Genomic DNA, 18098 nt, shown 5'->3' on the forward strand with positions numbered 1-18098 from the left:
ATTCATGGACTTAAATATTCAAGGTCTCTGTCTTTATAAAAGCAATGACATTAATAAGACACTGCCTATGATAACCACCAGTTTGAGCTGGTGATAGAATCATGTTGGTAAATCTGTATCTTTATTTTGTTTTCTTTTTTTTCCCCCAGAATGATGTAGGAGGACAACGCAGCCTGATAAACAAATGGACCACTTTTCTCAAGGCCAGACTGATTTGCTCAGTTTCTGGAAGTGATGGGGCAGATACTCATTTTGATGAGCTTCGTAAGTCACGTTTCATTTTTCTTAAAAAAGTCTTACTAATTAAGTAATTCAGCATTTAATTTATTTTAGCCCCAAATGCCTGATTATAAAGCCCAGGACAGCTTGCAGGAGTGGTGCTTACTAAGTTCCCACACGCAAAGAACTTGGAGGTGCTCTAGGTCTGGGTGTTCATCGTAATGAAGAAGTTCCCCTTTTGTGAGTGTCCTCAGAGTTACGAGGGAAACAAAACTGCAGCAAGAGACAGAAAGATACTAGCTCTGGGACTACAAAGCCCATCCATTCTTCATGTGGTCTTTTATTTGGAAGGAGCCACTGGCTATAGGTAGCAAGAACTTGGGTTCCTTATTCTGTAGACGCCCTCTGCTGGAGATCTGGTGAACTCTGTCGCTTTGACTTGTTAATAAAAAGTATACTCTGAGAAGCGTTAGGTTCTCCTCTTTTGTTTCCCCTTTTTACTCCTCTCAAAGCTAATTCTAGAAGGAATTTTTCAGCTGTAAATAAAGTTAGTATCATTAGCTTTTACTTTTTGAACTTTATTTTTGGTTTTGCCATGCAGTGTAAAAACGATATCATTGAATGATTTGTGTCAGTATTGTATTTACAGTATTAAATTATATATTCAGTATTCATGGATGATTTCTCATGCTGTATATAAGTATGCTCACCTCTTAAATGATGTTTTAAAGAATATTATTTACATATACTTTAGTATCAGTGTTGCACAAGTAATTACACAATACCACACAAGAAATGAACTAGTCTAGCTATTTTCGTATTATTACCAAATAGGTAATTGAATTACTAACAAGTTGACACAATTACAGGACAACACTTTTTTAACACTGGAGGGTAAAAATAACCTGTTTTTAGTTTCTGTTCTATATGAAATCACATATTCCTAATTGGAAACAATCATGGAGATTATCAAGTGAACCATCCCATTCATAGGTGATTGAAGTAAATACCTTCGAGGGTGAATGTTCAATTAAGTGTCACACAGCTAGTGAGAACTTGTCTTTTCCCCTTAATTTCTTATGTCATAGTGTAATGACTTTCACTGTTATCTTAATTTTATATACTGTTTAGAGTCTCAGGAATATTTCATTATTAAAGAAAAAGCAAACATGATACTGAAAAATACAAATGTAGAATCATTATTTTTTTCCCATTAATAGAAGACATTTACTTACTCCCCACAAGAGATGAAAGAAATCCTGTAGTATATGGAGTCTTTACCACAACCAGGTAAGTTAAAAAAAAAATGCCTATAATCCTTATAGAGAATTGTTGTATCTATGTAAGAAAATACTTATATGTTCTTTTTGTCCCTTCCTTTTGTGTGAAAAAACACACATTTAAAAATTTTACTTTTTCATTTATTGTTTCCTAGAAATCTTTTAATATCAGTACATAAAAATGTCTCTGTTCTCTACACCAGCAAAGTATCCCCTATATGGATTAACACAATTTATTTAACTAGTCCTCTGTACCTAGGCATTTGCGTTGTTTCCAGTCCTTTGCTAGTACACATAATGCTTCAATGACTAACCTTGCGCATACGCTATTCCCTGTAGGAGCAAGTATATCTGTGAGCTAAATTCCTAGACTACAATTACTGGATACAAGGGCACATACACATGTTAATCATAATAAATAGGTTGAGCTGCATGACAGAGAAGTAATACCAACAAAATACATGTCTTAGTCATTGTCTAGGCTATAATCATGAGATGACACTCTTGTCTTTTAAAATGTCTCCACATGCTCTTATTTGCACTTCCCCATTACTCTGCAAAGATGGAAGTGTGACTGTTATTATTACCATATCATCACTGCTCTACTAACTTAGGCAAAGGAAGTTTGTATTACATGTACTTGTCCAAAGAAGAGCAGCCAATTAGTAGTAATACTGGGACTTCGACTAAAAGTATCTTCCTAATTTCTACACCTGTATTCTTGTCTTCTTTCTGCATAATACTGGCCTGTACTTGTCACTGAGGCTCTGTCACTTCCTTAAAAGTTGTCCTAGCAGCCATGAAGCTTTCTCAAAGAATATTTGAACCCCCACTTAATCTTATTTAATATTAATTTTATTTAATTCATTAACTTACATTTGACTCTGTTCCAAGTGCACTTTTATTCTTGTTACCTACTACTGCCTGTGTTACATTCTTTGAAATACTTTTCACTTTTTCCATAGCGCTGCTATCGGTCGTTATCAATGTATATTGCTATCAGTATTGGAGGAATTGGCAGTGTTGGCGTTAGTATTAGACAAATGGTCTTACTGCCTCCTTTTGAATAAATTATTAAAATATTTTGTGGGAAAATTATAATTTATTTTCCGAGATATTACTGTCATTTAGTTCACAATACCTTATGGATAAAGTCAAATGTACTATTGGTTCAGAATGTATCAAACACAAAATACTATTTGGTTAATTATAAAATTAGAGTGGAAATATTTAAATATGAGACTAGAGAAGATATCCTAAGAAGCTGCTATTTTGAACTCCATGTTTCTGCTAATTTATATCTGAACTAAAAAGGTGCAGGAAGACCACGTGCCTGTAGTTACTCAAGTCAAGTATCACAGCCCTGGTTCTCCTGGCATCTTTCCATTCACAGAATTTTCTTTAAAGTCACTGTGTGTTTCACTCACAAGACATAGATGTGTGCCAAAGAAATGTAGCCGCAAGATAGTTCTCTTTTTCTCTTATCGAGTTTTTGCCCACCCAGAGTGTGAAGTTACAAGTCAGCTCTTTGCTCTTGGTGTACTTCGTTATTTTATTTTTAATGCTGCCCTGAAGACTGAGGTAATGTCAGGATGCAAGTCACATCCTTGGTCCAATGAGAAGATGTAATTAATCTGCAATAACACCATGATGCGTCGTTCCTTTAAAGTATCATAGGCAGGTCATATGATTTTTATGGGGCCATCATTTCCCTTCTTAGCAGCTAGTTTTCTCCCAGCTGCCTATTGACCATCAGCTCCTGATGCTTCGCATTAATGTCATTCCAAGAATGATTAATGATTGAGTTACTGATCATGTTAGTGAATCCTAAACTCATTTGTGTAGTGCTAAGTCTCTTAGAGTGAAAAGTGTGATCTTGTTTTTAAGAACAGGAATCACTGAAAATTTTAGATTCAGAGAAAATGCCTTTTAATTTCTGGAAATAAAACCAAGATGAAATATCTGATGCTAACAATTTTCATCATGAGTTTGCAAAAATTTGTTGAATTCCCATGGAGCTTTGCTGCCTCTTAATTAGATGTGCCCCCTTACTGTGTAATCATGATTAATTTTAAGCATCAGATAAGTTATATACATAAACTCAGAAATTCAAAAAGGAGCAAAAAGATTATTTCAGTGTTTTTAAAATTAATAAAAATTATATGAGGAACTCATTAATAGCCAGTATTTATGGACATTCACTCACTTTAAGAAAGATAAATATTTATTATTTACATATCTAAATATTCCTTTTTTAAAAAAGTAGGTAATATAACTTCTGATTTTATAAGTTCTTTAGAATGCATTATGCTATAATAACTTCAAGTAAAATTCAAGAGCATGTGAATAAATATAATACTCTTTCCTGCATATTCCCGTCTATCCTCCAGTTTTTCCAGGTAATTCCTATTTGTCCGTCAGATGTCAATTTAGATGCTACCTACTCCCTGAAAACTTACCAGACAGCCTTGTATTGGGTACCCATCTGTGTACTTGCTTAGTTTACTATAATTACCTGTAATAAAAGTGTTATCAAAACTTATTCAGGATTACTTGGCTGTAAGCTCCTTGAGGACATACACACATTTTGTCTGCCGCACCTGTCAGATAGAATGTCCCGAATAAATGTGTCCACAGCACCTGGTTATAGCATGTGCTCAGTGAATGTCCACTGAATGGACCAGTGAATGACTGAATCATGTTGCTTTCTTTCAGCTCCATCTTCAAAGGCTCTGCTGTGTGTGTGTATAGCATGGCCGATATCAGAGCAGTTTTTAATGGTCCATATGCGCATAAGGAAAGTGCAGATCATCGTTGGGTGCAGTATGATGGAAGAATTCCTTATCCCCGACCTGGGACAGTATGTATCCATACTTAATAATCAAAGTATTTTAAGTCCATATTCTCTTCCTAATCCTATTATAATAAACTATGCTATTCACCACAGCAACATGCACTGTGGTTTTAAAATAACTGTTTACGTACAGTGATGTGTTAGTATGTCTGACCTTCACTGGAACTTAACATTTTTCGTTTGAGTAAGAATTTTAAATACTACAGGAAACAATGGGCTATATCGTAAGGAGCACTACTCTGAGAATATAGCGTTTATCCTCAACATGTCTATAGAATCATCAAAATGATTTAGTATCTAGAATGACAAATATTCCAAGTTAGAAGGCAATGCTAGTAAGTATTCATCACATACAGCTCTGCATGTAGTGAAGAGTCTTCTAGTCCCCACTTCTGCCTTAAAAAGACTACATCTGTTATAATCGTTCATTTAAATGATCTGTTCTCTTGTTCTGCATTTATCTTTTCTTTATTATGTTGCACCTTGGAATTATATGCATATTTTAGATGTGGAAAAGACATAGAAAGCTCTGAGTCCAAAATTCTATTCAAATAGCATGAGTCATGTTTAGCGCAGAAATGAAACAGGTAAGAAATGTGTTTCAGAGTTTCTGCATCTGTTTTGGAAAAACTTTGCGATTTAAAATCTGTATGTGCATTATAAATGGCTTTTGTTTTGTTGATGTGATTAAAACAGTTTGTTATTTAAATATTTTAGAATTAGTTAATTGGCCTAATATAAAGGTAAAATGCCCCTTTTAAAAAATTAGGATTCATTATGAATATTTCTACGAAGAGCTCAAAATAGTCATCAAAATCCCAGAAAAATCATTGATGTAACCCATCTAATTCTACTGAGTTTTATCTTATGTGTGTTCTTGAAGAGAAAACAGCTGGTAGCCAGGCTTTCTGAGTTCTCTTTTCATCTTCCTGTTGTGTAACCTGATTAAATTTGGGAACCACACTTTACAGCCATGTCTATTTTCCCTTTCGTAATTCCTCAATATGTTTCAGGGATGTTTCTGAACTGATTTATAGGATAATCTCAACTTTGGTGGAAAAAACTTTCTGCAAGTAATATTATGATTTTCAATATTCACTTTTTAATTTTCTTTGAACATCAAAGCTGTACTTGTTATTTTTTTTAAACAGTAACATAGGGTGTAGGTACTCTTCTAAAGGCTTTTTAAATCTTAATGTAATCTTTATACTGACTCTATAAAGCAAATGCTATTATTATTAATGCCAGTTTACAGATGAGCTATCTCAGGCACAGGTAAGTGCAGTAACTTGCCCATGGTCACAAAGCTAGTGAGTGATGCAACTGAGTTTTAAACCCAGATATCTTGTTGGTAGAGTCCAAGCTCTGAGTCCTTGTACTTTGACGTTACATTAAAAACTTTTTATGTTAAATTATATCTGTTTTTCCCTTCAATGGAAGATCTTTTACTGAATATACATAGTATATTACAATGATTATATGTGTGAAGGTTGTTTGAGTTTTTTGGTTTGTTTGTTTTTTGTTTGAGGAGGCTGATATAACTTCACAGCGTTCTCTAGCTGGGGAAATTTGACCATACTAGGATTCTGGGATTAAGTGTCAGAGACTATCATATTCTGAGTTGTTTCTACATATGTTTATTCTAAAAAATAAAGACTGTGACCATTCAGGCCATTAAAAACAAATCTTTAATTATCTGGATTTACATGAGAAAGAATTTGGGACTGAAATCACCCACATTCATTACAGAAAATTATTTCCCTACCTATATACAGCAGTTGATTCTTATAATGCTAGAAGTTGATTATCAAGATGACCACCTGCCGATACATCCAGATCACATCTGACAGTGTAGACTGGAGATGCTGCAGAGGTGGCTGCTGTCACCACTTCCCTGCTCCTTCCTGAGAGACCTGTGAATGTCATGGGAGCCTAAAGGCAAACTCCCACCTTACATGACTCTGCTTGGAAGAACATGGGCACTTCTCTGATATGTGACCCCCGAATAGTAAAACATACATGTCAGTGAGGAGGGTTTTCATCAGTAAGGAAAGAAGCACCTCCTTATGTTAAACAGAGCAGCCTTTGCTGTTGGAGTACTCAAAATACAAAGTGTTTACACTGTAGATATTTTCTTGAAGAGTTCAGAATTATCTAGGGAATAAGCTGTATCCAAACTACCAAAAATAGTTTTCTTTCTTTTTAATAATTTAGATAAAAGGAAAAATATCATCAGGCATAAGGAAGTGCTATTTAACAAAATTATTCTTTTATCCTTTCTAAACATCATTATTCTCCTATGCTTTTGTAAATGTGTAAACACATTCGCATCTGAAGCTAAGCTTTGAGAATTATGCCTCGTAACTAATCTTTAATCCGTAGCCCATCCTCGGGCCACTGTTGGTAACTGAGACAGAAAGACAAAGTCTCCCTTAGGAAGACTCTGTTAGAACACTCTTTGATCAGGTACATTATGTTCTTTTATAGAATTTAGGGAAAGAAAAATATATCCTAGTTACTGTCAGGGATTATTTATCTTGCTTTATAGTTTCACTTAAAAGCGGCATTCTTTCTTGTTCTGAACTAAACTCAGATTGTGTCTACACTGGTTTTAGATGGGGAGCAACCAGATAAGCCAGTTAAAAAATTTATTTATGTAAAATAATATTACTGAGATATTAAAAAATTTTTTTTATTTACCATCTTTTTCCAATTGATTCTCTGTAAGAATAGTGATTACCACTCCCCCTGAAAAGTTTGCGAGAGTATCGAGAAAGCTACCGTAACTAAAGGGTATCAGTTATTTCGAAGTAACTAGCTACTTTTGTACTCTCTTTGAAATCTCTGTGACCACATTCGAAAATGTCTAAAATCGTATGTAAATGTGTAACCTTTGGCTTCCTTAATTCTTTATGTTTTCAGTGATATCTTACCTTTTAGTTGCATACAATGCTTAGTCAGATTTTCCACATTATATTTTATATTTGGCGGGCTGGTGCTGAAGTTAGGAATATCATCTATCTGATATGAAAATCTGCTACACAAATAAGCTTTTCATAAACTAAGGTTACCATTTAACTAACTCTGTCATTTAATCACTGAAATTATATTTCACAGTGTATCAAGTAATGACTCTTGTTAAGTTTGAGGATCTAAGAACCGGAATGGATGAGAGACACAGCATAATTCACTCTCATTTTACAGAGGAGGAAACTTATGCCCAGAATAATAATTTTCTCAATATCATATCACCAAACATGGCAGAGTGAATAGCGATGTTGAAGTTTTCTGACCAGTCTTTTTTCCTTTATTCTTTGATATTCTCTAATACTCACCTATCCCCTAAATTCACCTGATTAATATGCTACTGAATGCTCTACCTAAAATTAACTGCATTTATTTTTACATATTCTCCTGACATACTTGCTCATCTGTTCTGTTTTGTTTTAAGCAGCCTACTTGTAGTAATTTTTGTTTAAGTGAAGCTAAGAGTCTTATTTTCTACAAACCTCCAGCTCAGAAATTTTAGTCAAAAACCATTATTGAACCCATCTTATGATCCAGACACAGTAATAAGGACTCATGTTATCTGTACATTCTTACAGACAACTTAATGGTGTAGATATTATTATCCCAATTTTATGGGTAAGAAAAAGCCCAATGAACCTAAATGTCCATCAACAGATGAATGGATATAGAAGATGTGGGATTTATATTATATGTATAGTGGAATATTACTCAGCCATAAAAAATGAAATAATGCCATTTGCAGCAACATGGATGGATCCAGAGATTATAATCCTAAGTGAAGTAAGTCAGACAGAAAGACAAGTATCATATGATAACACTTGCATGTGGAATCTAAAAAAATGATACAAATGAACTTATTTACAAAACAGAAATAGACTCACAGACATAGTAAACAAATTTATAGTTACCAAAAGAGAAAGAGGGGGGAGGGATAAATTAGGAGTTTGGATTAACAGATACACACTACTATATATAAAATAGATAAGCAATAAGGTACTACTATATAGCATAGGGAACTATATTCAATATCTTGTAATAACCTATAATGGATTCTGAGAAAAGAATATATATATATATATAAATATATATATATATATATATGAATATAAATGAATCTCTTTGCTGTACACCGGAAACAAACACAACATTGTAAATTAACTATTCTTCAATTTAAAAAAATAAATAGAAAAAGCCAGTGAGGATAAGCACATGCTCATGGTCTCATAGTTTTTAAAGTGGTGAGACTAGGATTAAATTTAGAGCCATGTAACTCCAAATCAAATGCCACTGACCCCCATGCCATTCTGCCTTCAAAGTGATAAAATCAAACAACCAAACAGAACCTTACATTGTTTCTCCAGAGATCAGTCTGTTCTCTACAAAAATAATAGTGAAGTGTTGAAGCCTTATTGCCCTTGGCATTTCTTTTATTGTAATTCAGGGGAACACATCTTACTTTAATCAAAGCATTGCTGAATAATTTGCTTTCTATGAAATGTCAGGATCTTTACTCTAAGAGCCACTTTCCACTTATGTTAAACATTTTAAATAGATTATTTTAAACACCACCTTTGCACTTACATTTTCTCATCCATGTTGCTATGGAGGTTGAATTCTCAGTTGTTCTCCCAGCAGTGCCTTCTGTTGACATTATCACTCCGGTAAATAAACATTAGAACTTTCTGTGTGCCATAGCTACTTAATTTTTTTAGTTTGACAGACTTCTGTACTTCCTGTGATAAAAAGTCAAACCTAAACTCCTAGCCTTACAATGATATCACTACTCTACAATGTTAATAAGCCTGGAAATTCAAGAATACACAAGATTTGCTTACATTGAATTCCTTCACTTCAAGTGATTCTTCTGCCCTCTGGTGTCCAAACAGAGTCTCTGAACAAATTATATTTCGTTCAGATGGGCCTTACTGAACTGCTGGGTCTTGGTAGTAAGTTCCGAGTGAAATGCAGTATGGAAGAATCTACCATACAATGAGTGATAACAGGTCAGATATAGAAACCAAACTGAGATCAGGCAAAAAAATCTAGGGAAGATTTGTAAAGGCAGAAGATTTTATTTTTGACATTTGATTTATTATTAAAAATTTACTCTGTAGTTTCATTCTGTGTTGATAAGGAGTTTTTATGATTTATGCATAAATGTAAATATTAATACATGTTTACTTGAAAGTGAGCTTCAGTTTTTAAACTATTATCAGAAAGGTGAGAAGAAAGGACTTTTTGAAAAAAATGTATTGTGTTAAGGACACTTATCGTGAGATCTACCCTCTTACCAGATTTCTAAGTGTACAGTACTGTATTATTATCTACAGGCTGTAATGTTGTATAGCAGCTCTCTAGAACTTACCCAGTGTAACTGAAATTTTATACCCACCGATTGATGACTTTCCATTTTCCACTCCCCCGAGTCCCTGGCAACCACAGTTCTATTCTCTGCTTCTATGAGTTTGACTATGTTTTATATATATATGTGGAATTAAGCAGTTTTTGTCCTTCATGGCTGACTTATTTTACTTAGTGTATTGTCCTCTGGGTTTAACTATGTTGTCACAAATGGTAGGGCTTCCTTTCTTTCAAGACTGAATAATATTCCACTATATGTATAGACACTTTTAAAAAAAAATCTATTTATTTTATTTATTTATTTTTGGCTGTGCTGGGTCCCCGTTGCTGTGCGCAAGCTCTCTCCAGCTGTGGAGAGCAGGGGCTACTCCCCGTTGTGGTGCATGGGCTTCTCACTGCGGTGGCTTTTGCCGCAGAGCACAGGCTCCAGGAGCGCAGGCCTCAGCAGTTGTGGCATGTGGCCTCAGCAGCCGTGGCGCACGGGCCTAGTTGCTCCGCGGCATGTGGGATCCTCCCGGACCAGGGCTCGAACCCGTGTCCCCTGAATCGGCAGGCGGACTCTCAACCACTGCGCCCCCTGGGAAGCCCTATAGACACTTTTTAAATTCCATTCATCAGTCAGTGAACATTTAGGTTGTTTCCACATATGGTATGAAGGGTTGTCAAAAAATTAAAAAGTAGAACTACCATATGATCCAGCAATCCTACTTCTGGTTATCTGTACAAATGGATTGAAATTGGGATCTTGAAGAGAGATTAGCACTCCCATGTTCATTTGCATCACTATTCACTATAGCCAAAATGTGGGGGGTTTTTTTGTTTGTTTGTTTTTGCGGTACCCGGGCCTCTCACTGTTGTGGCCTCTCCCCTTGCGGAGCACAGGCTCCGGACGCGCAGGCTCAGCGGCCATGGCTCACGGGCCCAGCCGCTCCGCAGCATGTGGGATCTTCCCGAACCGGGTCACGAACCCGTGTCCCCTGCATCGGCAGGCGGACTCTCAACCACTGCGCCACCAGGGAAGCCCCCCTTCTAGGTTTTTGATTCTAGAAAGGAGAAGCAGAGGCAGGAGTAGAATCTGGGCCTCCTGACTCCAAGTTTCTAAGGGTGCATGACAAAACATCTCTACCATTTTCCTTTAACTGTATATAGGCTGTGTTTCTCTCAAATGGTGAAAGGCAGCTGATTCAAATAACAAATCAATCTCTTCAACTGGATTTCAGCTTTCTTTTCCGTAGGGCCAACATTTGCTTTTAAAATGAGGTTCTCCAAATCCCAGGCTACTTACTCCATTCAGTCATGTTTTCATTTTTCTGGTATAGAAATTCTTCTAAAAAAAAGAGAACCTTCAAAAGAAGATAGACTTACCTGTATATTTATATCTCTGGCCCTTCTATCTCATATTGAATATAGCATCTTTCCTTGCCCATATATGTTATAAACTGACTTAGAGGAATAAGTAGGGGGATAGGATGGCACCTATTAAATTCGCATGTTTTACTTTATAAATAAAAATGAGACTTCTTTACACATTTAGCTTATTTTTCCCATTTTGCTAAAAATGAAAGCCCGGTTCAGTTGTGCCTCATGCCATGTCTTCCCTCGCACTGATCACCCCTCTGATTTGTTTAAAAGGAAACTGCAACCTGTAGAGAATAGCTCGAAGCAGCAGGGGGAGAAAACTTGTAACAGCTGTCTGGGGCCTTGCCAAGGGGCAAAGTTCTCTCATTGGATAAAACCCATTTTTCTCCTCTTATCCGTTGCTTCCCACTGCACGACTGAAGGCCCTCTGCAAACACGCAGATGTGCCAAGCATAACACGATCACACCTAGTCAGGGTGGCAGCCAGCCCTGGGAGATAGGCATGCAACCAGGGCTTATTGCCGCTGGGTTTACCCTTTCATCTCAGAGCTGCCTAGGCAGGTCCTTTTTTCTTCTGCTCTTGTGCTGGTATTGTTTCCAGCAACATACGGACATTTTAGAGTTTTGGTAATAGCTCGCTCTTTTTTTTTTTTTTTTTTCCCTTAATATTTTAAACTGTCTTAGAGTTTTTTGAAACAGTAGGTAGAGACACAGATAAGTTCCCTGATTTATTTCTTACAGTCACAGGAGCTAAAGTGATGCAAGTCAGACAAATGTTAGAAAGCTGGAAGGAGAAATAAATTGCCCTCTACAGTATATTCAGATGGACTGAGTCAGCAGGTAGAACTTAAAGTACGTACATACAGAGGAAAAATTCGTTAGATTTTTAATACCTGTGATGTATAGCTGCAATAGGAAAGTTTTCTAGGATTTGTGGAAGGAAAATAATTGAATATGGTTATTTAGATGTAGCATTTCCCCCACGCGTTCTCTTTTTCCTTTATGGAATTTTTCTCTCCTACTTTCCATTTACCTGCATAAGATACTTGGCATCCCAAGTTATTTTTAGATCTGTGTGAGATGCAGCTATGATATCAAAGGAAAAATTCCACTGGTTTTTAATATTTGGTTCAAACTGTACTGTCTTAAACCTCAGGGAGTATCTCTACCAAATCACCTTCATTTGTGAAAGCAGAGTGGAGACGCAGACCAGAGAGATCACACACAGCAACTTAGAGGATAAAGATCTTATCCAAACACTGGCAGCATGCCATGAGGAAAAGCTGCCATATAAAAAAAAAAACATTTTCAAAGATCATTTTATAATAGTCAGTAGAAGCCAGGTTTCCCTTCTCTTCTTTTTTTGTTAGATTTTATTACACTTAAACTTCTTTGTCAGAGGTGAACAATGAGGAAAATTATCACGTTTGTCTCTTTTTTTTTTTTTTCACGTTTGTCTCTTTGATGAATGTTCCTAGCTTCATTCACCTGTCCTTTCTCACATTAAAATTTCTTATGGTTTGAAAATTTGATATAAAAAACTGACTTGAAGGGCACGATGTTATTTCCTTTGAAATATTGGCTACTGCATGATTATAGCTACAAAGTCAAAAGAGATGTTTTTCTTAAGTTGGAGGGCTGTTTCAAAAATGTAATGCAGGGAGAAATCTTGCATTTGCTTTGATTTTAATAATAGACCCACCAGATAGTACCACAGGCATTATAAGCTATAAGCCCACAATGAATGGCCTTTGACTGAGTCTCAAACATGCAGCCTGTAATTGGGCAAGAGCTTTGTATCATTTGAGCTCCGTATCCATTTTGAGTTACAGCTTAATCTACTTAATATAGGGTTCCTAGCATTACTGAGTTGACAGATTTCACTTGGCTGAAAGCAAAGTGCTAGAAACAATGACTGAAGATACAGTCTTAGATCTTTAGACCAACATCCAGCTAGGAATATGATCAGTAAGTACCAAATGGCTAACATTCCAGGACATTTCTAACCTTTTTGGTGCAGACCTGGGACAAGTCAATAAAACTGATCAAGAAAAGATCAGTTTCATTTCACATGCAAGATTCTTATGAAAGATAAATATATTCTCAAGCTATTTATAGAAAATTATTAACAGATTTTTTTTTAAAGTACAACTTCTTTGCTATTTCTTGTAATTTAGTGAGCTATTATGATTTTATTGCTGTAAATTTGAGGTCAGGGTCATTTATTGTGACTAACTCCAGTATCTTTAGTTCCTTGAGAATGACGCTTGTGAATGCTTTGAGAAGTACGATTTCGAGCCTTGACAAGATTCTAATTAGTGTTGGGTATAAGTGGCTCAGTTCAGTGGAGATTATGTTTCAACTTGTCTAAAAACTAAAACAGGGAGAAAGCAGCACTTTCTTATAAACTTTGCTTAATATTACTCGTTTTCTTTTCTATGCCTGCATCATCCAGCTAAACTTTTCCATTCCAAGAGAATGTATTAGCCAATTAAGAATTCAAATGTGGTAACAGCATTGTTCTCTCTGAGATAACTTACTAAATTAAAATATAATAAAATCATAAAATAGATTCAGTATGTGGGAGGGGAGATACTTGAAGTAATATTTTGAAGGGATTTATGAAGTAATTCCCTTTTCATGTTTTTGGAGAGAGGCACATTGAATTCATACCAGTGTGAATTTTTTACTTTTACCACCAGGGGGCAGGGTATGCTAACTATTGAATTAGTGGATGGCAAAAGGCGCACAGGAAGCGGATTTTAGACAGAAGTGAAAAATTCCCTGAGGGTTTCCCCACAGATCCTTTAGGGGAAGACTTGTTGACTTGCTCACAGTAAATTTTCACACCAGTTATGAAAAACTAGATAATTATGATATCAAACTATTGAAGTTCTTTTACAAGTAATTCTATGACATGTTGATTTGTTCCATTTTATTAACAATCATGGTTTTAATTTAAAACTGAAATTTTACATTAATTAAAGGAAACTGAAAATGATAATGTTTATAGATCACTTTCTTAATTATTTCAACTCAAATTTCATGTACCTTTGCAAGAAAAGAGCTCACTTTGGGAACTTTAGAAAACACAGGTAAATGGATATAATTTAGAAATCTTTTTGGAGAAACATTGAGAAGCTTTAATAAGCATGATAATTTGTTTCATAAGGTTCTCTTTGATGATCATTAGCCATTCCATCTGCCAACAAGCAAAGACAGTTGTCTTTTGAGATCTGAGGCTAATTCAAGAAGAGAATAGTTCAAAAGACAAAAGAAATATCTAGCATGGGGGTTTTGTATTTGGTTTTCTGAAGTCATACTTCTTGGAAGAAAAGATATGGATTGGAATTATCAATGTTTACTTGTGCTTATGCAACTGAAAAGTATTTCAAAAGCAAGAGCCCAACTGGACATTGATAAAAGATTTAAAATATGTGCACAATTAATGTTTTATTGAGGTATCAATGATATATAACATTAGCTTCAGGTGTACAACATAATTCGAAATTTGTATACATTGAAAAATAATCACCACAATAAGTCCAGTTAACATCAGTCACCATACATAGTTACAATTTTTTTTTCTTGTGATGAGAACTTTTAAGATCTACTCTTAGCAACTTTCCAATACACAATACAATGTTAGTAACTGTAGCCACCATACTGTACATTACATCCTCAGGATTTATAACTGCAAGTTTGTACCCTTTAACCCATTTTGCCCATCCTGCACCCTCTACATCTGGCAACCACCAATCTGTTCTCTGTATCTTTGAGCTCTTTTGTTTGATTCCACACGTAAGTGAAATCATACAGTATTTGTCTTTCTCTGACTTACTTCACTTAGCATAATGCCCTCAAGGTCCATCCATGTTGCAAATAGTAAGATTTCATTTTTTGTGTGGCTGAATAATATTTCATTGTAATATTAAGAATATTTTCGAAAGCAAAAACTGGATTTATATACACTGCAGGTAAGCCGCATTTAATTACATCTGTCAATACATGTGATTTCATATTGATCCTGGTGACCATTCCTTTAATATTATCAATGGTAAGGCTTAAAAACTTTATTAGAAGTGAAAATTTCTCAGATGTGTGAACAATGCCTTTACTCCCCTCTCCTCATTCCTTTTCAGTGTCCGAGCAAAACCTATGACCCACTGATTAAATCCACCCGAGATTTTCCAGACGATGTCATCAGTTTCATAAAGCGGCACCCTGTGATGTATAAATCAGTATATCCAGTTGTGGGAGGACCAACATTCAAGCGCATCAATGTGGATTACAGACTGACACAGATTGTGGTGGATCACGTTGTCGCAGAAGATGGCCAGTACGATGTGATGTTTCTTGGAACAGGTATGCTAGAGCCAAGTTATGCCTTCTTTCAAATGAATTTTTCATTATTAAACAAACAAAAACTTCAAAAAAGTTTACCGGCCAAAATCAAAATGAGTAACTATTAGCTAATACCCAGTCAGTGTTTTTTTTAAACTTGCATAACATGTGCTTTTAATCGACGATCATACATATCTCCCAGCCTCCATTAGTGTTATGTGAGATTTCAAAATATACTACTATATTACTACTGCAATGTGCCTGCTACAGATGAGGTGCTCAATACATATTTGTTGAATGACTATGGACTAAAACAAATAGGTAAAGCAAAGCTTCTCTATTTTCAAACTTCACATTTCCCTCTCTCTACAGAGATATTTGATAATCGTACCCCAAAGGATCCCTTCACCCAATTTTGAGAATCACTGACTTAGGTGGCTTATGGTGGTTTCAAAAAAGTTAATCATTAATTTGTAAAGAACTTAAGGTAGAAACTGCTTGGTGATTATTTTTCCTGTCCTTGAATTTTTTGGATTAAGTATCACTTTCATTATTAGAGCCCATTTTATTTATTTTTTTTGACTGCCAACTCAGTAATTATAAAATGATTACCTTTTTTTTCCAAGGGAAAGAAATATTGCTTATTTGGTGCATCTCAAAAAACAAAAAGTAATATCTAATAATGTCCTGTGAATTGTATTGGTAGTAAAGATAACATGTATCATTAAAACAAAAGCACTACATCCTAGATGATGTTATGTAATTTGATGGATCACGCATTGCATAAAGAAATAGAAATTTGATGAGTTTTTAAGAAATGGACATTTTTATTGAAATGTTTTTAGGACTATAAAACAATTTTAGAATAATTTTATTTTTTAAAATATATTGGTTTTACAAAAGTTAGGTTTATTAGGAAGCGTCTGTGTGACAGACTCAGAGGACTTTAAGAACACCAGTTGTCAAACCTGATTATGTTGCAGATGGCAGTACCAAGGCCCAGGGAAAAAAGTAATACTTTCAAGACTACAGAGATTACTACTGAAGCGTCAAAACATGAAATAATTAGTCATTCATTCTATGAGCTTGCCCCTTAATTGCACTGCCCACCCAAAGCTCATTTCTAGTTCTTCAACATTTCAGGGCCAGAAGAGCCATTTAGCCACTAGGTGGTACTACCTAACTTTTACTTAGAAAATTATGAGGATACTAAGATAGATTGATTTTCAATTATGACATTCAGAAAATATATATTTAATATTTTTCGAAGATCCTAGAGCCATTTAAAAACAAATAATCCAGACTATTTTGTACAAATAGGATATTCCCATACATGTTAACCTACTTCAACCTCTGTGCTCAGAAGTTTAAAAGCAACTATTTTAAATTTATTTTTATGTGTAAGTCAGTCTGTACATTAATTTGCAAATGGGATTTTTTTCTAAAATGTTCTTTTGATCGTCTTTCTGTAATAACATGCCACCTTGTGGACTACAATATATGATTAATCTTGTGATAATAGTTTAGTTCTTTTAAATTGAACTAAAATAATTTGACAGAATTTTATTTTCTAGCCCATTAATTATATTTCTGTAAGTAAAATACATTTTATGAGTGAGCTACTACTTCCCCCATGTAGATAGCTTCAATTATTTCTCTTACATTTGTTAAGATTATTAAAAATATATATATTTATCTTTCATGGTGAAGTGGATAAGTACTGAATAAATATTTCTTACATTGAGAGAGAAAATTTAATATATTTTAACCTTTTAAATTAAGTTCCAAAAATGTTGTTCCTCTTTTGTTACCCTTTCAACTAATTTTTAAAGGAGACATCTCTATTCCTTGTGTTAGGAATACACTCTGAATGTGTGTCTTTTAATATTTTCTTTATAAATGTGTTTATGAGCTGAAAGCTATAGTATTTCAAAAGGGGAGAATCATATACATTAAGCTTCACTTCTCGCATGCTTTGTTTAACCTGATTGCTTGAAAGGCATTGAAAAAAAAAATGAGGGGAGCCATGTGAAGGTTGCTAGGAAAATGCTTAACTAAACATTGAAGTAGAAACAACAGGATCATGTGTAATGTATTTTTTCAGACGTTGGAACAGTCCTAAAAGTTGTCAGCATTTCAAAGGAGAAGTGGAAAATGGAAGAGGTAGTACTGGAGGAGTTACACATATTCAAGGTAAGACTTAGGCCAGAGTTCCGGGAGAAGCGATGGCGAACTTGAGCAGTTCTTATATAGGACACGTTCTGTCAGTACGTCACCACTCTTTCTGAAGAAGTCTTTTCAATTAGCTTCTTTATTTTTCTTTTCCTTAAGCGAAGGAAAAAGTTTTAAAAGCAACTAAGAATGGGACTTATTTTCCCCTGCAGAAATATCACTGAACTTGGGGCTCCTGGGTTGCCCCTCATGACTGAGTTCTCTAAGCATATGTTCAGACAAATCACCATGGTAGATGAAAGCCTAGGGTCTCTTTTACTATCCAGATGCTTTTCTACTTTATAAATTTCACTTTTCAATTTTTCCTCAATTGAATTTAAGGAAACTGGAAGAGTGTATAAATCACGTGTCCCTGCATTTCTGTAAGGAATTTTTTTTTTTTAAGTTGCTTGATAGTAAGTCTTTATGTATGCTAAATT

General features: G+C 35.0%; 1 protein-coding gene across 1 annotated transcript in view; it reads left to right on the forward strand.

Moving 5' to 3' along the window:
* The window catches only part of SEMA3D (semaphorin 3D), a 139064-nt gene that overhangs the window by 94305 nt on the left and 26661 nt on the right, over positions 1–18098 (forward strand). Inside the window, exons 8-12 of the mRNA XM_022562636.2 lie at positions 150–264; positions 1440–1509; positions 4215–4359; positions 15246–15468; positions 17552–17640. Coding sequence (XP_022418344.2) covers positions 150–264; positions 1440–1509; positions 4215–4359; positions 15246–15468; positions 17552–17640 — 642 coding nt within the window. The remainder of the gene's footprint in view (positions 1–149; positions 265–1439; positions 1510–4214; positions 4360–15245; positions 15469–17551; positions 17641–18098) is intronic.

Source organism: Delphinapterus leucas, chromosome 9 (genome assembly GCF_059928025.1).
Source record: "Delphinapterus leucas isolate spDelLeu-1000000601 "Yukka" chromosome 9, BTC_Dleu_Yukka2, whole genome shotgun sequence".
NCBI classification, from domain to species: Eukaryota; Metazoa; Chordata; class Mammalia; order Artiodactyla; family Monodontidae; genus Delphinapterus; species Delphinapterus leucas.